Source organism: Oryctolagus cuniculus, chromosome 10 (genome assembly GCF_964237555.1).
Source record: "Oryctolagus cuniculus chromosome 10, mOryCun1.1, whole genome shotgun sequence".
NCBI lineage: Eukaryota > Metazoa > Chordata > Mammalia > Lagomorpha > Leporidae > Oryctolagus > Oryctolagus cuniculus.
In genome coordinates, this window is record NC_091441.1 from 41,458,437 (window position 1) to 41,486,405 (window position 27,969).

Consider the following 27,969-nt stretch of genomic DNA (forward strand, 5'->3'; position numbering starts at 1 on the left):
ATATGGGTGCCGGTTCTAGTCCCGGCTACTCCTCTTCCAGGCCAGCTCTCTGCTGTGGCCTGGGAAAGAAGTAGAAGGCGGCCCAAGTCCTTGGGCTCCTGCACCCACGTGGGAGACCCGGAAGAAGCTCCTGGCTCCTGGCTTCGGATCAGCACAGCTCTAGCCATTGCTGCCATCTGGGGAGTGAACCAGCGGATGGAAGACCTCTCTCTCTGTCTCTACCTCTCTCTGTAACTCTGTCTTTCAAATAAATAAAATAGATATTTACAAAAAAAAAGAACTTACCTTTCATACATGTAAAATAAAATGCTTTTTTTAAAAAAAAGAAAATGATCCTAGATTTGATGGGAAACATTTAATCTTCTCTCTCTCCCTCCCTCTCAAATAAATACATAAACAAATCATTTTAAAGGGTGCAGACATTTAGCCTAGCAGTTAGGACGCCCAGCATCCCACATGGGAGTGCCTGGGGTAGGTTCCTGACTCCAATTCCAACCTCTGGCTTCTGTTCCCCTGGCGGGGGGGGGGGGGGGGGGGCCACTGTGGCAATTTGGGGAGTGAATCTGTGGATGGGAGCTAGCTCGCTCTCGCTCTCGCTCTCGGCCTCTCAGATAAATAAAAAGAATTTTCTAAAAATGTGAGAAGCCATGCTCAGATCTGGTCCACACCACACAGGAAGCGTGAGACTCACCACCCTTCTGTGTGGGGGATGGACTGACCAAGTTCCACAAAATTTGCACTTACCTAGTGCTGCCACCAGATGGTGGACGTGGCTCACTCCAGCATAACTGGCTACTGTGCTAAATCCCAAAGGCCTCGCCCGATCCTCAATTTAATGAGCTAAGTGCTGTGGTTTCCCTCGTTTTGCAGGTGAGATCTAGAGGCATTCAGTGCCTTGCCATGTGGAGGGTGCTCGCCAGGATTTGAACACCTGCAAGGTGCGATGGGCAGGGGTTAACGTGCTCAGCTCTGGGAGGAGGCAGGCTGCAGGCGTCTGCCAGGCAGATCCCCGCTTTTCTCCTGCTTTAACTGCACTCAAACTCTCCTGCAGCAAGGAGAACTTTGGCGGCTCTCGGAGATCCCGGGTGCTTGGAACACTTCCTGCCCAGTGACAGTGTCAGCAGCTGCCACCAGCCCCAGGACCTGCCTCGGATGCCAGCAACCACCAGCGCCAGCAGTGGGTCTCAGCATGCACTGGATCCCTGTGGCCACCTGTGCTACTCACCTCCTCCCCAGGGTATAGAAGCATCTTCTGACCAGGGCAAGTCACTGTCATGAGCCAGTGCCACTCACAGCCTTCCAGGGCCTGACTTCGCTTCCCGACGCCGAAAGCTTGGGCCGTGCTCCCAAAACAGCCCTTTCTGTCTCTTCCCTCACCAAAAATCTTGGGGGCCAGAGACAGTGGGGGGAAGAAGTGGACATGGCAGCTTTAGCTTGGACAGTGCCCTGTCACCCGGAGGTGGCACTGCCCTGGCCATCTCTCTGTGCCTCTCCCTTCCCCTGCCCAGTGCTGACCTCGTCTCTCCTGGATGTCCCCATACTCGGGGCCTTGAGCTCATCTGCTGAGAACATCTGCTCACGGGACGTAGCACTGTGGCTTCTCCTCCTCTCACAGTTGCTACCCAGGGCAGTGGAAGGCTCTGAGCAAATCACTGACCGATGCTTACGTTTAACGTGTGTTTGCATGACTCAAAAGCAGAGCCATTCCTTCCATGAAAGCAGGGGCCCTCCTTGGGGGAGGTGAGCAGAGCGTTCGTTCACACGACAGCCACACCACCTGGCGGCTCAGAGCCCTGGGCGCGTGCTTACCTGCTCTGCGCCTCGCCTCGGCTTCCTCCTCTCTCAAGGCGCACACAATAGGAGATTGCTTAGGAATTTGATAGAGTATTAAGTGACGTGAAGTCCCCCTCAGCTGTGGCCAGAGTGGTGAGGAGACAGACCTTGGCTCTCACCATCCTTGCCATATTCAAGTTCTCTGATCTTCTCCGGCTCCTTTGACCTCTCGAAGCCTCTGTTGCAGAATCATAAAATGCCCGTGAACTCTGAAGGTTAAACCACTGCACAGAGGATAACAAAATATGGAGCCAGTGTTGAGGTGCAGTGGATAAAGCCATCCCCTGCAACACCGGCATCACATATGTGCGCTGGTTCATGTCTGAGCTGCTTCACTTCTGATACAGTTCCCTGCTAATGCACCTGGGAAAGCAACAAAACATGGGCCAAGTCCTTGGGCCCCTGCACCCACGTGGGAGACCCAGATGGAGCTCCTAGCTCCTGGCTTCAGCCTTTTTAACTGGAACCTACAAGTTATGTAGCAGTCCTGGCCACATGTCTGCAGTCCTCAACAGGAAAACCCAAGCTAGATCTAGAGGAAGACACCATCCTAAAATGAGCCTCCAGGGATGGCACTGTGGCACTGTGGCACTGTGGGTTAAGCTGCCGCCTGCAATGCCAGATCTCCCATATGGCTGCAGGGGCCCAAGCACTTGGGCCATCCTCCACTGCCTTCCCAGGCTACAGCAGAGACCTGGACTGGGAGAGGAGCCACCGGGACTAGAACCTGGCTCCCATATGGGATGCCGGCGCCACAGGCAGAGGATTAACCAAGTGAGCCACAGTGCCGGCCAGGGCTGTGCTTCTTACACTTACTTCTGCATGCCAAAAAGGGTGCAAACACAAGTCTTCATCTCCACAATCTTCAAGACGAGGTCAGCCTCGTATCTCAAATCCAACATGGTGCTGGAGACAATATCCTACTAATGAGATACTGAAACAAACATGACTTTGAATCCCACCAGCTCCTAATGATGAAGCAGGGAAGCCTGAGCCTGGTGCGCTAAACAAATGAGCAGTGGAGAGGCTGATGGCACTGGGTTTAGGAAGCACTGCGGGCAGTGGTAGGCAGAAGCCTGGGGAAGAGAAGTGACTGGACACCTTCGACGGTTCAGGTGGACGGAGCTGAAGGGACCAGGGCTCACAGGCAGACACCTAGTTTTAGGGGAACACCAGCAGAGGCGGTGTGGAGTGGACATGCTCGCTTGGCACTTCCCCAGGCGCAAGGTTCATGGCTGGAAGTTACAGAGAGGCAGACACAAGCTCTGAACAGGGAGGAGCATTCTAAAAACTCAAGGGGATGAGTAACTTCAACAGACAGTGAGTTTCCCATCACTGGACATACTCAGCTGCAGGCTCCAGGGGCACCGGTCAGAGGTGGTACAGATGGTATCCATGTGCTCCAAAGTGCCTCTATTGATTGGGACTTGGAGTTCTGGGGGAGGATGGACCAATACCACGCCACAGGCCTGGGGAAGGGAGGATGCCTGCTTGCTAAGCACCACCACCCTTGAGTGTAACTTCCAAGCTTGTGAACAATCCTTGGAGCGATAAGTCAGGGGGGACGAGGCTGGGGCCCAAGGACAGGATGGAAGGGGGTTGTTGGCTTGTGTCTTATCCTGAATACGAGTATCTGAGTCTAAATCCATCCAGAAATGGGGCCACAAGTCCTCTGGCCCTGAGCACAAACTCACCCCCACCATGTATAGGGAGGAGAGGGTCAGTTTTTCATAGCTGGGAGACAAATGGGCACGGACTCCTCCCTTCCACAGTACAGAGCAGAGAGACCACAGATAATTTCTAAGAAAATGGCCAAGTAGGGATCTAGAGTAAGTTAAATATTCCCAGTGGACTTCATGAAAAGTTTCCTCTGATTCCAACCAATCTCAGTTCAAACGCATAGGGGCGCCTGGCTGGGTGTGGGTGCCCTATTCAGTCCCAAGGCCTCAGAACTGCTCTCTGAGTGCAAATGTGCAGAGTAAGAAGTTGGGGAGGGGAGGGTCAGTAGGAGAGAGCACTCCTAGCTCTGCTGAACCAAGCTGTGGGTCTTAGCAGCACCAGAGATCATAACAGAGAAACTTTAATGAGTGCTGGGTGGAAAATTAGGAGCTAACATCCTGAGGTTTCTCGGAAGCAAGCAAATCGTGGTGTTGCACGTTCTCTTTCAGCACGGGGAGCACCTGAGATCCCACAGACAGGAAGCACGGAGAAGAGGAATCCAGAGAGGTGTGCATCAGGTACACGCCGAAGTTCACCTGGGAACAAAGCAGCAGTAGCAACAGTGAAGATAATGTTACAAACAGCACTGTGCCTACGCCAGAGCTCTCCCAAGGCATGTACTGGGCCGTGATACATGCTGTGTCTTATACAGGAGGATGTAGTGGGACACGGGGAGCATACGATCAGAGCCCGAAGATTCTCACTCCAAGCGTCCTGGCCCTGCAGTCAGCCCACGCCTCCTCCTTGCTGACCACGCACTTTCTATCTCTTTCCCACATGCCCTGTGCTGTCTGCTGCCGGATCTTCTCTCTTCTCTCAGCCTCTGACCACTGCCCATTTCCGCTCTGTTCTCTGATACAAAACCTTGCAAGGAAGATAAAGGCCAAATTCTGCATTTTTCCTTGCGAATGAGTGATGCAGGTTAAGTTCTCCAAGTTCTCCACAAGAAAGATGACGGAAGGTCCAAAATGAAGAACTCTCATGGTTTGCCCAAGGGTTGCCTTGGGTGTGAGGAGCCATTAAGTCCCCTGGGAGGACCTGATATGGTCCCCGGTCCTTTGGTGCTGACAACGACGTCTGTTAGACGCCTTTCGGTTCTAGGACCCAGGCTTTGGGGCTGGGGCCAAGTTAATTCCTTCAGATTTGTGTACTTGTGGGTGAAGAGTACATGGAAACTCTCTGTACTCACTTTGCAACTTTTCCACCTAAACGTATTCCCAACATAAAAGTAATGAAAATAAAATTGTTTCAAATTTTCAAAATAAGAGATTGGTGCATGGGGATCACGGTGACTGAGAAACACTACTTCCGTTCACCACAGTATTCCTGCCCACACAACTCTCCCCCAGGCAACCTCCATGGAGTAGGTTCAAGGTCCCTACAAGTGGGCAGTCATGTTGATACAACACTCAAAGGCAACACCCCAAATTTCACATCTCTCCCATATCTGCAAGGAGATGTATGTAAGTGAAATATTGTGAAACAAAGCTCTGCATTGAAGAAACCCTAGAAACAGTACAGAACATTCTAGCATGAATTAACCTGCCAAATATTATTGAGAATAGGCTGAATGCTTGCATTATTTCTGTGAATGTTCAAGTAGTGTTCTATGCTGCCTCACTACTTACTTGTCTTCCTGGAATTCTTCACAAGGAAGAAATCCTAACAGAAAGTATGAGCCTAAAAATAAGTCTTACTAAAGAATCAGTGTGTTAGAAGTTCAAGGGGCTGGCGCTTGGTACAGCACGTTAAAGCCCCGGCCTGCAGCACTGGCATCCCATATGGGTGCTGGTTCGAGTCCCGGCTGCTCTACTTCCAATCCAGCTCCCTGCTAATGTGCTTGGGAAAGCAGTGGAGGATGGCCCAAGTCTTTGGGCCCCTGCACTGCATGGGAGACTTTGAAGAAGCTCCTGGCTCCTTTTGGGTTGGCTCAGCTCTGGCCATAGTGAGCATCTGGGGAGTGGACCAGCGGATGGAAGACCTCGCTCTGTGTGTGTGTGTGTGTGTGTGTGTGTCCACCTCTCTCTGTAACCCTGTCTGTCAAATAAATAAATCTTAAAAAAAAAAAAAAAAAACACAGAAGTTCAGATTGTGCTAACAATTACTCTCAAGAAGATGGGCTCACAGGCTCAGGATAATGACACTGACTGGCCCTTGCAGTAAAATACTCTGCATGAGAATTTTGGTAAAGAAAATAACTGTCAAGAGAACAAGAATTACTTTACTCATTTTTTTGTACTCACATCTCTTCAACAATATTTGAGAGCATAAAAAATACATGTAATAAAACAAAACCAAACAAAGAACAAGGAACTGGAAGGAATGGGAGAAACAGAGAGGACACAGACAAAGGGGCAGAGCCTTAGCGCTGGCTCTGCAGCCTGGGAACGGGCAGCGCAGTCCCCGCTTGGGAGAAGGTCTCGGCGCCGCCATCAGCCCGGTTCTGGGTTCTGGTGTCGGTAGCGTACCAGACCGCAACGCCGGGCGTGGGGCTCGGCCATCACGCTTACCTGTCTCTTGCGACTCTCAGAAAGTTTTTGGAAAACGTCCTGGTTTCGCTGCCCAGTTTTCTGGTCGATGCAGATCATCTGGCACCTGTGACACGGCCCCACTACCTGGAGAACAAAGCGGAGGGAAAAGACAGCGCTGCCGCTCGGTTGTCCAGGGGGAGATAGGCAGACGCGGCCCGCGCCCTCACCACCCAGAGCCAGAAAGTGGCCCCTCGTCACCAGGCCCCCACCGCCGGGCCGTCCCCATGGAGCGGTCAGCTCGACAAATGGCTACTGCTTCAGGGCTCAGCAGAGAAGGCAAGGAGGAGCGGAGACTCTCCGTGGTTTTGCAGAGTCCAAGGAAGCAAAGAACCAACCAGAAGGGCACACTGTGGGGCGGGAAACTGCCACTGTGCAGAAGGCACCAGAGAGACCCTCCTTGCACCCAGTGGTGTGACTTCTGGGAGATTCACCCAGGGAAGGAACCGGAAGTACGGAGACAGTCACGCAGGATTTGCCTTCATCTTAGCATACAGGAACAGCTGAGTAACACCTCAACCCTACAGCAGAGAAGCAGGTACGTGTGAGGAGGCACAGCTTGGCGGCACCAGAGTTCATCCATAAAGCTCTGCATGTAAAATGGGGAAGTGTTTACTTTCATGATTGAGATGAGCAGAAAAGAGGTTACACAGGTACTTTATATATGTGTGTAATGTGTGTGTATATATATCCAGATGTAAACACTTAAACACACACACACATAAAAAAAAAAAAAAAAGATACAGCTTCTTAAAACAGGGCTCACCATACTGCAGAACTTCTGTACTGGATGGTCTGCCATGAGCTTTTATTTAGTTATTTATTTTAAGATGTATTTATTTATTTGAAATGCAGAGTTACAGAGAGGCAGAGGCAGAGAGAGAGAGAGAGAGAGAGAGGTCTTCAACTGCTGGTTCACTCCCCAAATGGCTGCAATGGTGAGGGCTGGGCCAGGCTGAAGCCAGGAGCCAGGAGCTTCTTCCAGATCTCTCACAAGGGTGCAGGGGCCCAAGCACTAGGGCCATCTTCTACTGCTTTCCCAGGTGCATTAGCAGAGAGCTGGATCGGAAGCAGAGCAGCCAGGACTCGAACCAGTGCCCATATGGGATGCTGGTACTGCAGGTAGCGGGCTTTACCTATTATGCCACAGCGCTGGCCCCAGAGCTTTTACTTCTTTTGTAGTGAGAGGATCCCCCACAAATGTAAACATAAAAATGAAAGCATGTTGAGCAGATGTTTGGCGTAGCAGGTAAGACGACACTTGGGACACCCACATCTCATATCAGGGTGCCTGGGTTCCAGCCCCAGCTCTGCTCCCAACTCCTGCTTCCTGCTAATGTGCACCCCGGGAGGCAGCAGGTTATGGCTCCAGTACCTGGGTCTCTGGGCATGTGGGAGATGCAGATTGTGTTCCTGGCCCCTGGCTCCAGGCTCCTGGCTCCAGCCTGGCCCAGCCTTGGCTATTGTGAGGATTTGGACAGTGAGTGAACCAGCAAATGGAAGATCTCTGTCTGTCTCTCTACCTTTCAAATAAATTAAATACATAAATGATTTTTAAAAAACTAAAACATACAGTCCAGTAGTGACAAGATGCTTTCAATGCACACGTAAAAGGTGCAAAGATACTTGGTTTTCTTTTAATCATTTTCTTCTCTGCTCACACGTGGGCAAATAGAAATAGTGTACTGAAGTTACACATACCTAAGCTGGATATGTCTTGGCCTGTACCTATTAAGTGCACTCTGGCTGGTGGGCATTAAGCCAGAGGAAACAGAACCTCCTGTGGTTCACGGTCAAGCTTCTGAGGCAGGGGCAGGCGTGTGCTGCAGTGGTTAGGACGCCACTGGGGAAGCTCACATCCCCTAGGCAGTGTCTGGTCCAAGTCTCAGCAACTCTGCTTCTGACCCAGCTTCCTGCTGATGCCCACCCTGGCAGGCAGCAGGTGACAGCCCCAGCACTGAGCCCCTGAACTCAAGTTGGAGACCTGCACAGAGTTCCAGGATCCCGGCTTCAGCCTGGCCTAGTTCTGGTTGTGGCAGGCATTTGGGGAGTGAACCAGAAGACAGAAGATGTCTGTCTGTCTGTCTGTCTCTCTCTCTCTCTCTCTCTCTCCATTTCAAATAAAATGAAAATAAAGACAATTAAAAGAAAACATGCCCAGGCCACTTAAGCAGCTGAAATGGGCTGGAAAGGAGCCCTGCCTGTTTCTTGCCTGAGACACTCAGCTGACCCATGACCCTTCCCAGGACACTCGGCTGACCCGGGACTCAGGACCCTGGACTCCTGCAGGCTTCACTTTCTCATCCAGCTCCTTAGCTGGATTATTTTTTAAGATTTATTTATTCATTTATTTGAAAGATAGAATTACAGAGAAAGGAGGAAAGCTACAGAGAGAAAGAGGTCTTCCATCTGCTGGTTCATTCCCCAAGTGGCTACAACCGCCAGAGCTGAGCCAATCTGAAGCCAGAGGCTTCTTCCGGATCTCCCACACAGGTGCAGGGGCCCAGGCACCTGGGCCTTCTTCTACTGCTTTCCCAGGCCACAGCAGAGAATTGGATCAGAAACAGAGCATCTGGGACTTGAACCAGCACCCATATAGGATGCCAGCATCTCGGTGGCAGATTTACCCACTGTGCCACAGCGCCGGCCCCCTTAGCTGGATTTGATGATGATTCCAGATGCTATTTCTGCCCAGCCCAGGTGTACCACTCTGTCACGCTCAAAAGTGACACCTTTCACTCATACGTGAGAACCCCTGAGATGGGGCGGGACCCAGTGTGGCTCTGAGTTTACAGAACCCTCTTACCCTCTCTGCCTGCAGCAGCGCTGGTCCCCTGGGCCCCGCACCTGCCAAACGGCTGCCAGGATCCAGCAGCACCCGCAAGCCCGGGACCAGGCTCCAGCCGCCACTAAATAAAAACCTTGTCACTTTGGCAAAAGGTTCCTTTAAAACAGCTAATCAAACAGGAGAAGGCGGGGCATTTTCCAGACACTCTTTTCAAACACCAACACAAAGAAGGCAATTTTTGTAAAGCAGCGTCATTTCTTTTTTTTTTTTTTTTTAATTTTTTTTTTTTTTTTTTTGACAGGCAGAGTGGACAGTGAGAGAGAGAGACAGAGAGAAAGGTCTTCCTTTGCCGTTGGTTCACCCTCCAATGGCCGCCGCGGCCAGCGCACTGCGGCCAGCGCACCGCGCTGATCCGATGGCAGGAGCCAGGAGCCAGGTGCTTTTCCTGGTCTCCCATGGGGTGCAGGGCCCAAGCACCTGGGCCATCCTCCACTGCACTCCCTGGCCACAGCAGAGGGCTGGCCTGGAAGAGGGGCAACCGGGACAGAATCCGGCGCCCCGACCGGGACTAGAACCCGGTGTGCCGGCGCCGCTAGGCGGAGGATTAGCCTAGTGAGCCGCGGCGCCGGCCAGCAGCGTCATTTCTAAGCTTTTTTTCTTTCTGTTACTCGCAGCAATTGACATTTTAAAAAAACGTGTTTGCTAGCATATATGGTCATTTGAAAATGAGTCAAACAGCAACACAGACACTAGAAGGATGAAGAGAGTGAGCAGGGACAGCACAGCAGTTAGGACCCCACTAGGGGATGTCTGCAGCCCATACAGGAGTGCCTGGGTTCAAGTCCTGGCTCCGTTCAGGATTCCTGCTAATGCACACCCTGGGAAGCAGCGATGCTATCCGGAGCAGCTGGGTCCCTGCCACCTACGTGGGAGACCTGGACTAAGTTCCCAGCTCCTGGCTTCCCTGTTGGGGGCTCGCTCACTTGCGCTCTCTCTCTCTCTCTCTCACCCTCCTTCCCCCCTCAAATTTAAAAAGTGTGTGTGTCGCAGGGGGAGGGAGGCAACAGAATGAGGCAAACTGAGGGAAATCTAAGAAGACAGGCTTGGTCCCCGTCCTTCTATGCTCACAAGGAAAAAGTAGCCACTGTGCAGAGAGTGACTGCGGGTGTGTCGGGGCCAACCTCTCCGAGGAGATGACAATGGAGCCGAGACCCAAAAGAAGGCTACATGCCAGGCAGGAGAGACAGCAAGGGCCCCGGCGCTGCAGCACAAAGGTGGGCTTGCTTCAAGATTGGGTCTGGAGCAGAGAGGGGAAGGGGTGACGAGCCCACAGAGGTCCACAGAGTCGAACCTCGTGAGTTTCTGTCAACAGTGGGAAGACTGCAAATCTTAACCTCAGAATTTTTTCTTCCATCTCACACCTTGAGAGCCTCACACCCAAGGAGGGAGGTCGTCTGTGAGCTTTGTCTCCACCTAGGACTTCCTCCCCAGGCTGTACCTGGGCAGAAGCCAGAGTGTGCCGAGGAGCAGGAGCAGCCATGGCACTGAGGGCCACCGGGCTTCTGAGGCCGCCTCCACGAGCTGCAGCCTGCCAGAGAAAGCCCCAGGATCTGCTCACACAGACATGAGTGCTCCAAGAAATGAGAGGGTGGGCTCAGACATGGCACTGAGCCCCCGAGGGTCTGTGGGTGGCACAGTCTCTGTTCCCTGTGGGAAACTGACTGCGGCCACCTCTTGGGGAGTGAGGGATAGATCATTCCAGGAAGTACCCCAGGATGCCAAGGACACCACCATGCTGAGATCTTGTAGGTAAGAGCCAAGAGCATGGAGGACTCCCCACCTGCCACCTCCGGCTCAGAGATGGAGGTCTGTGTTCGCTGGAGACCTGTAGGAAGGAGAGCCGAACCTCTCGGGACTTACCTGGAAATGCAAGGAGCCAACTGAGATTCCATCCCAATTCTCTTCTTCAAAAGCCCTTGTTCCACTGATAATGATATTGGCACGGAAGCGCGAGATGAGGTCTTGCATTGGGAATGATTCCTGCCTTCCATTCTCATCGCTGCGTAAGACAAACCCACAGCGTGCGTGGCAGAGCGAGGCACACCAGGCCTCACCAGGCACACCAGATGATTCAACCTTCCTGCCCCGCAACGCCTCACTTCATCAGCTCCCTCCGGCCTGAGGCCTGCATGGCGAGAAGCAAACGTCTGCCACAAGTGTAAGGTTGAGAGACGCCCACCGACTAAACAGCCTTCAACAGCCTGAGATCTGGTCCCACCTCCAGGGAGGCCCACGAGAGGCGGGGCGGGGGGGCAGGTCTGAGCTGAAGAGGTGAAGGGCTTGGGAAGCCAGGTGGACAGCACTCTGGCGAAGAAGCTTCTGAGAAAATACCGTGTCTGGAAAGGGGACAGCCCCAAGCAGTGAAAGACTTGACAACAGGCGACACTGCCCAGGACCTCAAAAGCACACTGCCTTTGTGTGTTAAAATAGCATAAATACACGGGGCCAGCGCTGTAGCCCAGCAGGTTACACTGCTGCTTGCCTTATCAGCATCCTATATAAGGGTGCTGGCTCCAGTCCCAGCTGCTCTGTTTCTCACCCAGCCCCCTGCCAAAGCACCTGGGAAGGCAGTGGAAGACGGCCCAAGTCCTTGGGCCCCGTCATCCATGTTGAAGATCCATGTGGATGGAGTTCCTAGGTCCTGACTTTGACTTGGCCCAGCCCTGGGTGTTAGTCTTGGGCCCTGTTTCCCTTACCTATGGCTGCCTGCCCCATACATAAGCCCTGCTCTAAACCAGCTGGTGGAAAACATAGCCCCTGGTAGGAACCCAGATTGCAGCAAGCCTGTCCCTCCTCCCACCTTTTCATACCAGGGACCTCCTGACAACTGTAGACCTACTCTCTGTCGGGCTGTAGGCACCCAAGGAGGAGGGTCACCCAGTGTCTCATCAGAACTCATTTAACATGGCCGGCACTGTGCCATAGTAGGTTAAGCCTCCACCTGCAGTGCTGGCATCCCATATGGGCACTGGTTCAAGTCCCGGCTGCTCCACTTCTGATCCAGCTCTCTGCTATGGCCTGGGAAAGCAGTAGAAGATGGCTCAAGTGCTTGGGCGCCTGCGCCCACGTGGGAGACCCGGAAGAAGCTCCTGGCTCCTGGCTTCGGATTGCCTCAGCTCTGGCTGTTGCAGCCATTTGGGGAGTGAATCAGCAGATGGAAGACCTTTCTCTCTGTCTCTCCCTCTGTCTGTAACTCTGCCTCTCAAATAAATAAATAAATTTTTTAAAAAAATTTAAAAAAAAATGAAAAACTCAATCATCACCCAGGGACCATGCACTGCAATCACGCTCTGGCTTCCAAGGAAGGGGAGCTGGCCCACTAGAATTTGGTATGTTTGTGCCAATGACTATTATGAAAGTTGACTGGGGCCAGTGCTGTGGCACAGTAGGCTAATCCTCCGCCCGCAGCACCTGCATCCCTTATGGGCACCGGTTCTAGTCCCAGCTGCTCCTCTTCCAATCCAGCTCTGTGCTATGGCCTGGGAAAGCAGTAGAGGATGGCCCAAGTGCTTAGGCCCCTGCACCTGCAGGGGAGCTCCTGGCTTTGGATTGGCCCAGCTCTAACCATTGTAGCCATTTGGGAAGTGAACCAGCAGAAGGAAGACTTTTCTCTCTGTCTCTCCCTCTCACTAACTCTACCTCTCAAATAAATAAATGAAATATTTAAAAAATAAAGAAGTTGATTATACAAAAAGGAATCAGTCATGTCACACCCAACTGCAATGGAGTTAAAAGGCTATGGAGAGGGCCGGCGCCGCGGCTCACTAGGCTAATCCTCCGCCTAGCGGCGCCGGCACACCGGGTTCTAGTCCCGGTTGGGGCGCCGGATTCTGTCCCGGTTGCCCCTCTTCCAGGCCAGCTCTCTGCTGTGGCCCGGGAGTGCAGTGGAGGATGGCCCAGGTGCTTGGGCCATGCACCCCATGGGAGACCAGGAAAAGCACCTAGCTCCTGGCTCCTGCCATCGGATCAGCGCGGTGCGCCGGCCGCAGCGCGCCGACCGCGGCGGCCATTGGAGGGTGAACCAACGGCAAAGGAAGACCTTTCTCTCTGTCTCTCTCTCTCACTGTCCACTCTGCCTGTCAAAAAAAAAAAACAAAAAAAAAAAAAAAAAAAAAAAAAACAAAAACAAAAGGCTATGGAGAACAACACTCAGGTTACACACACCTGTTTCAAAAATTATCTTACAAACACAATCCAAAAAGGCCTAAACCTAACTCCAAGATTACAAGTCCTACCTAGCAACCACTGACATGTGCCAATCAGAATTCACCAGCTCATCTTAGGCACTGATATTGGCAATGACCTTTCTTTCACAAGAACTTTCCTAACCTCTTCCTTCCCCTCAAAAAACCCTAACACTGTCCTTTGTTCTGTAGACACACCCAGAGGCTACTCTGGTCTTCGCGGTAGAAATTGCAATTCTTGTGTACTGTTCCTAAAGAAACCTTTTGCTTAGAGATTTGTCTTTATTTTTATTTCAAGTTGATGCTATAAACAGGAATTACGGCAAACAGCCCATCTTGAGGCAGTCAGGAGGGGCCCTTGGTCACACCATCAAACTGTATTTGTGTGTGTTGAATGTGCACGTGCAGGCACATGGTCACATGGCCCACAAGACTCACAGGATGCTCGGCTCACGGTGCACAAGGTGTGTGCGCACTCCTCTCTGGACTGTGTGCCAGGAATGAGGAACCTGCCTGGCCTGGCTCTGGCCTGACAGCTGGCTGATTTCCCCTCACTGCCTGACTACCTTGGGAGTCCAGTCTCCCCTGAAGAACAATGAAGGGGTTGGCCCAACCAAGGCCTCCAAGAGCTGACCTCCTAGCACTGCCTGGGCCCTTGGGTGAACACTGGGCAGGAGACAGCAGGCAGGGGTGCTGGCTGCTTTGCTGGTGGAGCCTATAAATTAAACATCGCATATGTGCAAGTACAACTTCAAAGGCTTTTATAACCTCTCTTTTTTCAGCCCTTAAAAGAATTGTGTCAAGTAGGGCAAGCCTCCTGGGGACAGAGGACAGTGGGAGAGCTGGCCAAGAAATTGGGTCAAGTTGATGATAATTCACTTAAAACAAGCATTAAGAAATGGAATGATTAGGGGCTGGTGTTGTGACACAGTGGGTTGTGGCCCGTGGGTTAAGTCACCACCTCTGACACCAGCATCCCATAGGAGCGCTGGTTCCAGGCCCAGATGCACACTTCTGATCCAGCTCCCTGCTGATGTGCCTGGGAAAGCCGCTGAGAATGGTCTGAGTGTTTGGGACCCTGCTACTTAGTGGGGGAGACCCAGATGGAGTTCTGGGCCCCTGACTTCAGCCTGGCCCAGCCCTGGCTGTTGCAGCTACTTGGGGAATGAACCAGCAGATGGAAGATCTCTCTCTCTCTCTCTCTCTCTCTTTCTATGACTCTGCCTTTCAAATAAAATAAATAAGTCTTCTAAAAAATGGAATGATTAAAAATGAGAGCTGGGATTCTCCTCTAAGGATCTTGAGGCTGTTAAGAAGGATCACTGGGAAGTAACAGAGACCTGTCAGGGAGACCAGTGGGAACCGGCCGAAAGGGCCCTGGCGTCCTGGACTCAGATGGACTCCGTGACTCTCAAGTCTTTCTTCCCCAGGTAGGGGCCAGGCCCAGCTCCAGAGGCTACATTTTTTTTTTTTTAAGATTTGTTTATTTACTTGGAAGGCAGGGTTATAGAAAGAAAGGAGGAGAGACAGAGAGTGAGATCTTCCATTCACTGGTTCACTTCCCAAATGGCCACAACAGCCAGGGCTGAGTCAGGCCAAAGCCAGGAGCCAGGAGCTTCTTCTGAGTCTCCCACGTGGGTGCAGGGGCCCAAGGACTTGGGCTGTCTTCCGCTGCTTTCCCAAGTGCACTAGAGAGCTGGATCAGAAGTGCAGCAGCCACATGGGATGGCTTTATCTGCCAGCACCAGCCTGCAGAGGTTATACTTGTCTGCCAGGCCTCAGCTAAGGGATCTTACCTCGTGCTTAGCTGTTGCTGAAGTTCCCACACACTTGAGCGGTTTACCAGCAGGTACTGTGCCTCATTCACCAGAGAAAGGGTGGCTGTTGCGGCAGGAAATTGATCTGAAAATAATGGAGCATTGAGAAGAAGGGTTGCTTTCTTGGAATGCAAATAAATCTGTTTCCCTGGACTTCTATTTTTTTAAAGATTTATTTATTTATTTGAAAGTCAGAGTTACACAGAGAGAGAACAAGAGGCAGAGAGAGAAAGAGAGAGAGAGAGAGAGAGAGAGGTCTTCCATCTGCTGGTTCACTCCCCAATTGGCCACAACAACCGGAGCTGAGCCAATTCGAAGCCAGGAGCTTCTTCGGGGTCTCCCATGTGGGTTCAGGGGCCCAAGGACTTGAGCCATCTTCTAATGCTTTCCCACACCATAGCAGAGAGCTGGATGAGAAGTGGAGCAGCTGGGACTCGAACTGGCGCCCATATGGGATGCCAGCACTGCAGGTGGTGGCTCTACCCACTACGCCACAGCGCCAGCCCCTGGACTTGCATTTTTAAAGGTGGATTCTGCTTCTACAAGAGAAAAAGGTGGTGCCCTGACAAAAACAAAAATGCCCTACACGTGGCTCAGACCTCTCAAAAGCAGAAAGGAAAATTAATTCCTAGAATATTCCACTTAACATAATCTAAAGTCAAGCACTGTGGCACATGGGGTCAAGACCCTGACTGGGACGCCCACCGTCTACAGAATATTCCATTTAACATAATCTGAAGTCAAGCACTGTGGCACTTGGGGTCAAGACCCTGACTGGGATGCCCACAGTCTATAGAATATTCCATTTAACATAATCTAAAGTCAAGCACTGTGGCACATGGCGTTAAGACCCTGACTGGGACACCCACAGTCCATATTAGAGCTCCTCATTGGAGTTCCAGCTGCTCTATACTTCCGATGCACTTCCGGGAATGCACCTGGGAAGCAGCAGATGATGACTCAAGTACATGGGTCCCTGCAGCCCATGTGGGAGAGCTGGATGGAATGCCAGCTCCTGGCTTCAGTGTGGCCCAGACCTGGCTGTTGCAGGCATTTGGGGAGTGAACCAACAGACAGAAAATATTAATTTCTCTCTTTCTCTTCTCTCGATGACTTTAACTTTCAAGCAGATTAAAATAAATAGCATTTTAAATAAAAGTGAATCATCTGGACAGAATCACAATAAAATTCTGCAGTGGAAGCAATGAAGACTTGCAAGCAACACTTAAGGAGAGGTTGGGGTAGGGGGGCAGAGGGGAGGAGCAGGTATATCCTTCCTCAAGGCAAAACAAGGCAGAGGGGCATGAACGAGAGCAGTAGGCCCAGGAAGATCTGAATCCAATCAGGTAGAGCTGTTGGTCCTTGGGCAAATATGAAATATTGATTTCAGAGGTAAGTGGAAGTTTTAAAACTTCTGAAAGGGGGAAAAACTTTTCAAAGAAAATCTCAAGTCCTTTCAGAACTGCTGGCCACCTATCACTAGGCTTCATTTGCTGGGGTAGCCATGGCTAACTTTATCAATGCTATTAGTAAAAGGGTTTTGGAGGAGGGTTGATGCATCAGTTAAGATGCCATTGGGGGGGGGGGGGGACCAGCGCTGTGGTGTAGCGGGTAAAGCCCGCCGTCTGCGGTGCCGGCAACCCATATGGGCGCTGTTTCAAGTCCCAGCTGCTCCACTTCTGATCCAGCTCTCTGCTGTGGCCTAGGAAAGCAGTAGAAGATGGCCCAAGTCCTTGGGTCCCTGAACCCACATGGGAGACCCAGAAAAAGCTCCTGGCTCCTGGCTTTGGATTGGCCCAGCTTTGGCCGTTGCGGCCATCTGGGGAGTGAACCAGCAGATGGAAGACCTCTCTCTCTCTCTCTCTCTCTCTGCCTCTCCTCTCTCTGTGTAACTCTGACTTTCAAATAAATAAATAAATCTTTAATAAAAGAAAAAAACCCTTATGTGTGCTTTTTTTTTTTACTTTTTTTTTTTTATTTTTTGACAGGCAGAGTGGACAGTGAGAGAGAGAGAGAGAGAGAGAAAGGTCTTCCTTTGCCGTTGGTTCACCCTCCAATGGCTGCCGTGGCCGGCGCGCTTGCGGCCAGCGCACTGCGCTGATCCGATGGCAGGAGCCAGGTGCTTCTCCTGGTCTCCCATGGGGTGCAGGGCCCAAGCACTTGGGCCATCCTCCACTGCACTCCCTGGCCACAGCAGAGAGCTGGCCTGGAAGAGGGGCAACCGGGACAGAATCCGGCGCCCCGACCAGGACTAGAACCCCGTGTGCCGGCGCCACAAGGTGGAGGATTAGCCTAGTGAGCCGCGGCGCCGGCCCCATTATGTGTGCTTCTAACATGCACCACTTGAGCTCCACTCTCCTTGACCCCCGGGAGGGGCCCCTGGAGCCCACTGGTCCCATCCACCTGAGGACCCCCCGCAGCTTTCCACCAAAGGCTGACCACCCCTGCTTTCTGCCTGTGAGCAAGCAGCCCTGGAAAGCCACTCCATGGGCAGTTCTCAACGTGTGCCAGGAAAACCCAAGGTCCTGTCCTCCAGGAACCCGCACCACACCTAATACCTTGTCCGTGTTTCTTCTTTGCATTCCGCTGGAAGCTTGAACTTTGTTTGATTAGATGACATGGACGGCCAAAGAACCTCGACAACCAGTTTGAGATTTTCTCTCCACAATCGTATGTATTTACCCTGGGGAGGGAAAAAGAAGAGGGCGAGCTGCTTTGTAGCATTTCTTTAACAATAAGCAGATTGAGAGAAGTTAGATGACAAAATACAACACCACACAGGCCCCCAGCCGAACACAGCCAAAAGTGTGCGTGGGAAGCTGCCAGGAGATTCCGAGGCCCAGGAAGGCCTGGAAGGGGATGGGGGAGAGGAGGACAGAGGAGGGAGGAGGCTCATGGGAAGTTGTCCCACCAGATAAACAGCTTTAGAAGCCCCTCCCAAAAGCATTTTTTATATGAATTATCAACACTGAGAACCACAAAAGTTGCAAATGAGACCTTCCAGAGTGGTGCTTTGCTTTAAGAAATAATCGAACCCCGAAACCTGTCCTAGGTGTCCACCAGGGGCCTGATCACGTGGACTGCTCGCTTGCCCACGGGGTCACCACACCTCTAAGTTACTGGTGCAAGCACCTTTTTGATGTACTGTTTCCAAACTCCAGGATCCTCTTGGAGTATCTCAAGTGCACATCACATCAATGTGAATTTATAATGCATGATCACCCATGTCTTACTGTGGGATTACAAACAGGTACTGTTGAAAATCTACCTTCTCCTTAATACTTCCTGGGGAAACAGCCGTCCTGCTCTGGGAGGGAGAGGGGAGCCTGGGACCTCACTTTGTAGCACATTGTCCTATGCTGTGAGGGCCTGCACTCACGTCTGTGTTTGTTATATCGAGAATTTAGTTCCCAAGCATGAACACATCTACTCTCTCCTTATCCAGAAAGCTCTGTTATCCTCTAGAATAAGCATTCCTCCCAGGTGCAGTTAAGTGAAATGTACAGCCAAGGACAAGCCCAAGAAATAATTGTGTGTATCCCTACATGGTTTTATTTCTCCCAGAAGACTGGTTTCAGCGACAAGCAAAGATGTTTACCCAAAATCCTTTGCCCTAATTGAAAATGTGCAATAATTAACAGTTAAATTGGCCAATACAGTTAAATTGGTGCACATACTGGCAAAAAGATGGAGTGTTCAGCTCTTTGGCCAGCAGGGCCAATGACACTCACCTGTGCTCATTCACAGTCCTCATGCTATGGGCCTGGCACCTGTCCTGGGGTGTAACCTTTCATAGTCTCAGAGGGATCCTCTGTCTGGCCCCCAGAGGCACTGATGACTTGGTCCAGTTTGGATGTAGCTTTAGTGACACATCACATCAGGACTCGCATGCCACACGCCCCATCAGGGCAGAAGGATACATGATGTTATCTGTCAGTAAGCAGTGTCGGTTGTCGCTCCCCGTCTTCGTGGAGGAACGACACAGGACCCTGCGCTGTTCTTTTGTCTGCTCGGCCCTCCCCGGGTTTGCTGCTGGTTCTTCCCGGGTTGGCTACCATCCCTTCCACCTCCGTGGAAGGGCGGTTCCCCCTGCCACTTTCCCCACTTCCGCAGGGGAGCGGCACACCGCCGGCCGGCTCTCTCGGGGGCTGCACAGGTGTTCCTTCAGATAGATGTTCCTTGTGCATGTTGTCTCTCTCCTCCTTTATAGTCCTCTTTCACCAATCCCAACTCTGCTACCCACACGCCGAGTACGCTGCTCTCCTCCAATCAGGAGCAGGTCCTGCTGCTTATTGGTTGAACTGGAGGCAGCTGTGTAGAAGCTGTTTCCTCTTCTCCCAGCGCCATATTGTGGGAGAGCAGATGCATAGAATAAGTCTTAATTCCAGTAACAGTCTAGTCCGAGTTGCTCCCCACAGTCGGTGTCTACTGAGCACAGATGCGCCCACTGACTAGGTCACTGCATTGACTAACAGGCAGTGAGAGCACTAAAAGCATGTTAGTACATGTAAATCTTCAGTGAACTGTTATTTAGGTAACTTTCAGGATTTGAGGGGGAAACTGGCTGGGATATTAGACAGGATAGTTTTCCCATGAGTGGAAAATTTGCTATTCCCTATTTTCAGATAAAGATCAGATTTCAATAACAAGGAATACAAACATTTGGTTAATTCAATCAACAGATTTCTAAACAATGTGTGATCAAGAAAATAAAACAGGGGGCCGGCGCTGTGGTGCAGCAGGTAAAGCTGCCACCTGCAGTGCTGGCAATCCATATGGGCACCGGTTCAAGTCCTGGCTGCTCCACTTCCAATCCAGCTCTCTGCTATGGCCTGGGAAAGCAGTAGAAGATGGCTTAAGTCCTTGGGCCCCTGCACCTGCATGGGAGACCCAGAAGACCCTGGCTCCTGGCTTTGGATAGGCACAGCTCCAGCCATTGTGGCCAACTGGGGAGTGAACCAGCAGATGGAAGACCTCTCTCTCTCTCTCTCTCTCTGCCTCTCCTCTCTCAGTGTAACTCTGACTTTCAAATAAATAAAATAAATCTTTAAAAAAAAAAAGAAAGACAGAAAGAAAGAAAGACAGAAAGACAGAAAGAAAGACAGAAAGAAAGAGAAAGAAAGAAAGAAAGAAAGAAAGAAAGAAAGAAAGAAAGAAAGAAAGAAAGAAAGAAAGAAAGAAAGAGGTGTGCTATTACATTCGACCTAACTTTACATTTCCTAGAGTGTAACAGATGGGCTGCCAACAACCCGGGTTGGGGAATAATCCACAGCTGCATGGAACGGAAAGCTATACTTGAGACAGCTGAGGGGCCTCCTGCTCCAGCCCGTCAGCTAGTTCAGGCTGTTCTGTATCGGGAATGTGTCTGATAGCTGCCTGATTCTTCTCTCCTCTCCCGTCCACCTTGTCTCAGCGGGTCACCTTGTCTCAGCGGGTCACTAACACGGGGGACTAGCCAGCCCTCCCACCTGCCTCCCTAACCCCTTCCAACCACGACGCTGCTGCTCTCTCCAGAATGTGAATCAGGGCTCTTTCCTTGCCATCAGGCCTCCTCGCCACCATTTCCTCAGCTAGTCTGTCCTTGCACCCCAAACTCCGCACCCCAGCAAGGAGAACACAGGTGGTCCAGTTGGAAGATGAATGATAAATCAACAAATGTAATCTGTGGAGAATAATAATAAACACAAAGGGATGCAATGAGGCGGGGGTGGGGGGCAGCAGGGGGGTGTCTGCGGACGGCTGGGTGGCCCTCTGAGAAGAGGGTTTTGGAGCAGACCTGATGGAGGTGAGGCTGACAGAGGTGAGGGAATGAGCCGCACAGAGGTTTAAGTAAGAGCTTTCCAGGCAGAGGAAACGGTGAGGGCAAAGAGGTGAGAAGGGTGCGTGTTTGCTGGGATCCAAGAACACCAAGGAGCCCCCAGGGATAGCCTGGCACGCCCGGCAGACTGGATCGGGGCAGGTGTAGCCGCGGATGGATCATACAAGGCTCGGCTCCTCTCCCCTCTGGGCCGCCCCGCCAGCGGAGCCGAGAGTCTCACCTGTCGGCACAGACCTTGCTTTGGCAAACCTGAGCCTGTTCACTGCTTCCCTCAAGAGGCACTTCGATAGGCTCCATCCCTAGTGAGCAAGGGTAGACAGACGTTGACCAGCACGTAAAGGAATTAATTAGGCAGTTAGGAAACATACTAATATTTTTAGGATACTGGCATTTGGTTGGATCAAGTAAATGGCTGGCTCTTAGAATTTTTTTTTTTATAACAGAGATTTTTCTTCATTCTCATCAGTACGCCCAGCAGGGTCTGCTTTGCCCAGCTCCAGCACAGGAGACCCCGCACTGGGACAATCACATCCAGAGACCCTGGGCACTGGATACACTCTTCTGACTTTTCTATGTATGGAGAAGTACATCCTGAGGTCACTGGTCTCTAAGCTACCTTTAGGTCCTTTAGAAATAGACAAACACAAAGGAATATAGAACATGCACGTGCAACACTTTAAAATAATAATTAATATATTAATATCCTGGAAATCTGAACTTCAATAAGAAGAGTACAATAAAAGAAGTTTTTATAGGAATGTCCCTAATAAACACAGAAAAATACAAAGAAAAGTCTTGGTAAACCAAATCCATCACTGTGTTAAAAAGTCATTGCCGAGGGGGCCAGTGCTATGGCATAGCGGGTAAAGCAGCCACGCCAGTTTGAATCCGGCTGCCCCACTTCCGATCCAGCTCTCTGCTGTGGCCTAGGAAAGCAGTGGAAGATGGCCCAAGTGCTTGAGCCCCTGCACCCACGTGGGATACCCAGAAGAAGCTCCTGGCTCCTGACTTCGGATCAGCCTGGCTCTGGCAGTAGCAGCCATTTGGAAGAGTAAACCAGCGGGTGGAAGACCTCTCTCTCTCTCTCTCTCTCTCTCTCTCTCTCTGTGACTCTGCCTTTCAAATAAAATAAATAAAATCTTAAAAAAAAAAAAAGTCATTGCCAAGTACTATTTTTTTTCAAGAGGTCAAGATTAGTTCCATTCTAGACAATCTACTCATGTAGCATATCATGTTAACAAATTATGGGAGAAAAAAAAAACATGAAGACCAACAGAGGCAGAAAACAACCTTCAGCAAGAACTATTAGTCAAGACAAAACTGTTAGCCAAAAAAAAAAAAAAAAAAAACTACTTTAGCCTGATAAGATAATTCTATCAAAAACCTATGATAAATATCATTCTTATTTTTGAAAATTTGGAAGCAGTCCACTTAAATTAGTAATAAAGGCATCATCTATCACAGCTCTAACCTATTAAGAATGACTAGCAAAGGTAGTAAGGAGAAAAAAAGAAACAAAAATGTAAAAAGCTGATACAACATGATTACTATTTGAAGGTGATAATGGGAACCACAACCTAACTTAAAAAATACCTGCTCCCCCAGCCCAAAGAGGATTCAAAACCGGACACATCAAAGCCAATGGGGACATCCGTGACACTCTTCCCTGCCCCCAGCGCATCACCGTGAAAATGAGAACTTGTGACTCCCAGCTTCACCCAAGGGAAGGAAAGGGTTGATTCGCGTGTCCAGCACCCTCTATTTTCTCAAGGGCGCTCCCCCAAAGGACTGACTTCTGTCTTGCAGTCTCGGCACTCTGATGGGTCTGGTACCATGGAGCCACGCAGGGAAGAATGAAGGTGGTGACCTTGGCTAGTGACATCATTGATTCTACCCCCATACAGGCTGAAGTCAGTGGGGGAAAACCCTACAGAAGTTATGCAAAAAGAAAATGAAGAGGGCCATGGCTGCAGCACAGAAGGTTAAGCTACCACTTAAGGCGCTGGTATCCAATCCCACAGTACTGGTTAGAGTCCAAGCTGCTCTATTTCTGATTGTGGCATTCCTGCTAATGCACCTGGGAAGGCAGCAGAACATGGCAGAAGTACCTGGGCCCCTGCCACCCACATGGGAGAGCAGGATGGAGCTCCTGGCTCCTGGGTTTGGCCTGGCCCAGACCTGGATGTTGCAGCCATTTGGGGAGTGACACAGCAGAGGGAACATCTCTGTGCGTGTGTCTGTCTCTGTCTCTGTCTCTCTCTTACACACACACACACACAATCACTGTGATTCTGGATTTCAAATATGTAAATCTTAAAAAAGAATCAAAGAACATCAATACAAAAAAATCAACAGAACACATAGGAAGACAAGAGGGGAAAACACAGACAAAAGAACAAGACTAACAGTAATCAACTAACAAAATGACAACAGCAAATCCTTCTGTATCAACAATGACTTAACAGCAAATGATTTAAACTCCCCAAAAGACCATAGCTGACTATATGTGCCACCTTTAAGAAATTCATTTTAGGGTCAGTGTTGCAGTGCAGCAGGTTAGGCCACTGCCTGTGGCACAGGCAGTCCATATGGGCACCAGTTCAAGTCCCAGCTGCTCCACTTCCAATCCAGCAGCCCGCTAATATGCCTGGGAAGGCAGCTGAAGATGGTTCAAGTGCTTGGGCCTCTGCACTGATGTGGAAGACCTTAATGGAGTTCCTGGCACTTGACCCAGCCTAGGCTGTTGCAACCACTTTGGGAATGAACCAGCAAATGGAAGATACCATTTTCTCTTTCTCTCTCTCTCTCTCTCTCTCTCTCTCTCTCTCTCTCTCTCTCCCTGTAACTGCTTTTCAAATAAATAAATAAATCTTAAAAAAAACTATAGGAAAATATCCCTGATGGATACAGAAGCAAAAATTGTTAACAAAAGGCGAGCAAACTGAATCCAACAATATATTGTTAAAAGGATCACACGGGGCTACACTGTAACGTAATAATTAAGCCTACACCTGCAGTGCTGGCATCCCATATGGGTGCTGGTTCATGTCCTGGCTGCTCCTCTTCTGATACAGCTCTCGCTTATCGCCAGGGAAAGCAGCAGATGATGGCCTAATTGCTTGGGCCCCTGTACCCACATGGGATACCCAGGAAAAGCTCCTGGCTCTTGGCTTCAGATCAGCCCGGCTCTGGCCATTGCAGTCATTTGGGAAGTAAACCAGCGGATGGAAGGCCTCCTCCCTCTCTCTCTCTCTCTCTCTCTTTCTGTGTGTTTGTGTGTGTGTGTGTGTGTAGTTCTACCTCTCAAATAAATAAAAAGTCTTTAAAAATAAAAAAAAGAAGGGAGACGAGGAGAACTAGAAGAATCTGAAGGAACTGTGGCCAGATGTCAAGATTTACTGAAGGGGGCCGGGCTGTGGCTGGTTCACTCCCCAGATAGTCACAATGGCCAGAGCTGTGCCAATCCAAAGCCAGGGGCCAGGAGCTTCCTCTGGGTCTCCCACACAGGTGCAGAGGCCCAAGGACTTGGGCCATCATCTGCTGCTTTCCCAGGTCATAGCAGAGAGCTGGAACGGAAGTGGAGCAGCCGGGACTCAAACCGGCATCCATACGGGATGCTAGCACTGCAGGCAGCAGCTTTACCTGCTATGCCACAGCACCAGCCCCAGACATCATATAATTTCAAAGTATACCTCTTTATTTTCTTTTTTTAAAGATTTTATTTATTTTTTGAGACACAGAGTTACAGAGAGAGGGAAAGACAGAGAGGTTTTCTATCCAGTGGTTCACTCCCTAAATGGCCACAACGACTGGAGCTGGGCCAATCAGAAGCCAGGAAGCAGAAGTTTCTTCTGGGTCTCCCACACAGGTACAAGTGTACCACACAGGTACAAGGACTTGGGCCATCTTTTACTGTTTTCCCAGGTCACAACAGAGAGCTGGATCGGAAGTGGAGCAGCTGGGACTAGAACCGGTGCTCATATGGGATGCCAGCACTGCAGGTAGAGGCTTAGCCCACTGCACCACAGCGCCAGGCACCAGCCTGTACCTCTTTACTTTCTGATGGGACCATGATGCCATTACCTCTCCTTAAAAATTCCTCAAAACAACATGGGAACAAACAGTTGTCCCTCCTAGTCATCGTTTCCATGACTTCAGGGCTATTTTAATCTTCAGTGGAAGAACAGCCCCTTGGCTGGCGCCATGGCTCACTAGGCTAATCCTCCGCCTGCGGCACCGGTATTCCAGGTTCTAGTCCCTGTTGGGGCACCAGATTCTGCTCCTCTTCCAGTCCAGCTCTCTGCTATGGCCCAGGAAGGCAGTGGAGGATGGCCCAAGTGCTTGGGCCCTGCACCGCATGGGAGACCAGGAGAAGCACCTGGCTCCTGCCTTCGGATCAGCACAGTGCACCAGCTGGAGCGCACCTGCCATAGCGGCCATTTGGAGGGTGAACCAACTGAAGGAAGACCTTTCTCTCTCTCTCTCTCTCTCTCACTGTCTAACTCTGCCTGCCTGTCCAAAAAAAAAAGAAGAAGAAGAAGAAGAAGAAGAAGAATAGCCCCTGTCTCCTGTCACGTGAGGTGAGAGCCACTCCCGAGAACGCTCTAAGAAAATTGTTTCCACACCTTTGGCTTCGATGACCATGACCCTGTGCTGCAGGTGGATGAAGGGCCGGATCAGGCAGAGCCGTGGCTCCTGCTTCTGACTCAGACAGATGCCGTTGTGATTGACAACCATCCAGCTCCGGTCGTACAACAGCCCTTGCTTTCCTATAGGCCATCTGCTCACCTAAACACAAAGGTAGGTGTAGTTTAGGGCAGGGCGCCTCACAAGTGTGCACACCCATGCAAATTGACCTCATTAACTCGGCACACGCTCTTGAAGGAAGAAGGGGAGGAAGGAAAGAGACAAAGCAAAGAAGGCAGCGCAAAGGCATGGAGGGAGCGCAAGTCCATTCAGCCTGCAGGTCCCCTCTCCACCCTTCTCCACTTTTGCCTGGGGTTTACAAGGCAAGGCACATGCATGGCACCACCTGCAGAGGGCACCAGAGGACTGTCCTACCCCACAGATGCCCTGCTCTGTGTGTATCCCCCAGCAGCATGGATCCTCACAGCACAGACGCACGCCTTCACACCTTCACAAACAGTGGTACACCGGAACGGTGACTAAGTTGATTCACTGTTAAGTACACACATTTTCTAGAATTCTCCCTATTTCTACAAAATTAAAATACAAACTTTATACAGGTCAAGCTTTCCAAAAGCTTCCTCCAATAAGAACTGAAATTGCTGGAGAAATCATTGCTTCCATGGCTGGGTCGGGGACTATGCGAGAGGAGCCAGGGGCAGCTTGTAGTGCCAGGAAAAGGAGGAAGAACTCAAAAGACAAAACAATGCGGGCAGGTCCCAGGGATGCAGAAAGCACGCCAGATGGCCCAAGCTGGAATACCTTGAGATAAGAACGCAGTGTGGGATTATAACCCAGAGCATAAATTAACATCCAAGAGTTCATGCTGATACAAATACATGACTGAGTGAGTAAATAAATGGAGGAGAAAGACAAAACTCCTTGATAGAAGAATTCCAAATATTTGTGCAAAAGCTTCCCCAGGCTTCAGTGTGGGCCCCACATAGGGGCTGCTTCCAAAGCGTCCAGTATAGAAGGGAGGCACTGAAGCAATTTTATAGCAAAGCAGCCCGGCAAAGGCTCCCTCGGCCGGGCGATTCGGGTTAACACGGACAGTGGCAAGTCCTCTTCACAGGAGGCACCCTGATGGGATATGGCCAGACGAGCACTTGACGCGTGTGGTCTGCCCCCCAGACATAAACCCAGAGATGGTCTAATCGTGAGAATGCCTTCGGGCAAGCCCAAGCCCAGGACCATGCTAAACCCTACCTGCCAAGCACCCCATGAAACTCGCACGGTTACCGAAAACAAGGAAAGTTTGAGAAACATCATGGCCCCCAAAAGCCTAAGGAGATGTGTCGGCTCAGTGCCACACGACACAGGCTGGGGTCCTGGAACAGAAATGGGACATTAGGGGAAAACTCAGGAAGTCTGAATGTTATTAGTTATGACAAACACATCGCAGAAATATAAGGGGGGAGGGGAGCACAGGGGCCGGGCTGGCGTGGCGGGGCAGCATTAAGCCGCCAGTCGCAGAGCTGACATCCCATACTGGAGGGCAGGTTCCAGTCCCAGCTGTTCCGCTTCCCCTCCAGCTCCCTGCTAATGCACTTGGGAGAGCAGCAGCAGATGGCCCAAGTGCTTGGGCCCCTGCACCCACATGGGAGACTCAGATGGAGCTCCAGGCTCCTGGCTTCAGCCTAGCCCAGCTCCTGCTATTGCAGGCACGTGGAGAGCAAACCAGCAGACAGAAGATCTCCCTCTGTCTCTTCCTCTCTCTCTCTCTCTCTGTCATGCTGCCTTTGAGATAAATAAATACATAAATCTTTAAAATAAAATGTTCCAAAGAACAGTGCTGGCAGCTTGGAAGATCTGTAAAGTGAGGTATGAATGGTCTTTCTGGTGTGTGTTTCTCAAAACAGAAAAAGACACGGAAGGCCAATATAAATTTAAACTCAACAGAGCCTCGTGATGGAGACAACAAACAGTGCCAGCCTGCAGGGAGTGGGCCTCAGAAGTGGCCACGCCAGGGTAACGGGGCATCTGGGTGTTTCTAGCTTTGCTTTGCCTTCCATCCGGGTCTCTGAAGTACAACTACACTGCCCAAGAGCTGTCCTAGTTCCCACCAGGGACTTTTTTCAGCTAAACCCACAGACAGAGATGTCAAACCTCGTCATCTCCCCTGCCACACCCTTGTGGGACGGTGAGACCGTGACATGCTGGGGTGATTTGTTTTCAGTTGCTGACGCCTGTTGCAGCATCACATAACTGCACAGGAGCCCAGGCCCCAAAACAGATGAGGCCACACACAGGACCTTGCTGTGGGTCCCTGAGCCATCTCGGGGGCTGACGGGGATAATCAGCTGGAGGTTACATACCCATGGGGTCACATTTATCTCCACTTCCTTCCCAAGCTACGACTCAACCAATTCACTTTTCACCTCCTCCATTTCTTCTATGAACCCTTATTTAAGCAAGGTCATGGTTACCTGTGACCTGCAGAGAACTGTTCTGCTCGTGGCCCTGCTGGCTCCAGGCAGGTGTCCTTGCCCATAGATTAGCTGTTAACAGCACCTGCAGGCGACAGCACAGCTGC

The 27,969-nt window shown here is 50.8% G+C and overlaps 1 protein-coding gene across 1 annotated transcript in view; it reads right to left on the reverse strand.

Moving 5' to 3' along the window:
• Nucleotides 1-3,897: 3,897 nt before the first annotated feature.
• Nucleotides 3,898-27,969, reverse strand: part of MOCOS (molybdenum cofactor sulfurase) — a 50,202-nt gene continuing 26,130 nt past the window's right edge. The window contains exons 9-15 of the mRNA XM_008261215.4: nt 25,373-25,535; nt 20,968-21,046; nt 17,488-17,612; nt 14,909-15,014; nt 10,789-10,927; nt 6,063-6,167; nt 3,898-4,088 (exon numbers count right to left, since the gene is read on the reverse strand). Of these exons, the coding sequence (XP_008259437.2) occupies nt 3,936-4,088; nt 6,063-6,167; nt 10,789-10,927; nt 14,909-15,014; nt 17,488-17,612; nt 20,968-21,046; nt 25,373-25,535 (870 nt within the window). The 3' untranslated portion in view covers nt 3,898-3,935. The remainder of the gene's footprint in view (nt 4,089-6,062; nt 6,168-10,788; nt 10,928-14,908; nt 15,015-17,487; nt 17,613-20,967; nt 21,047-25,372; nt 25,536-27,969) is intronic.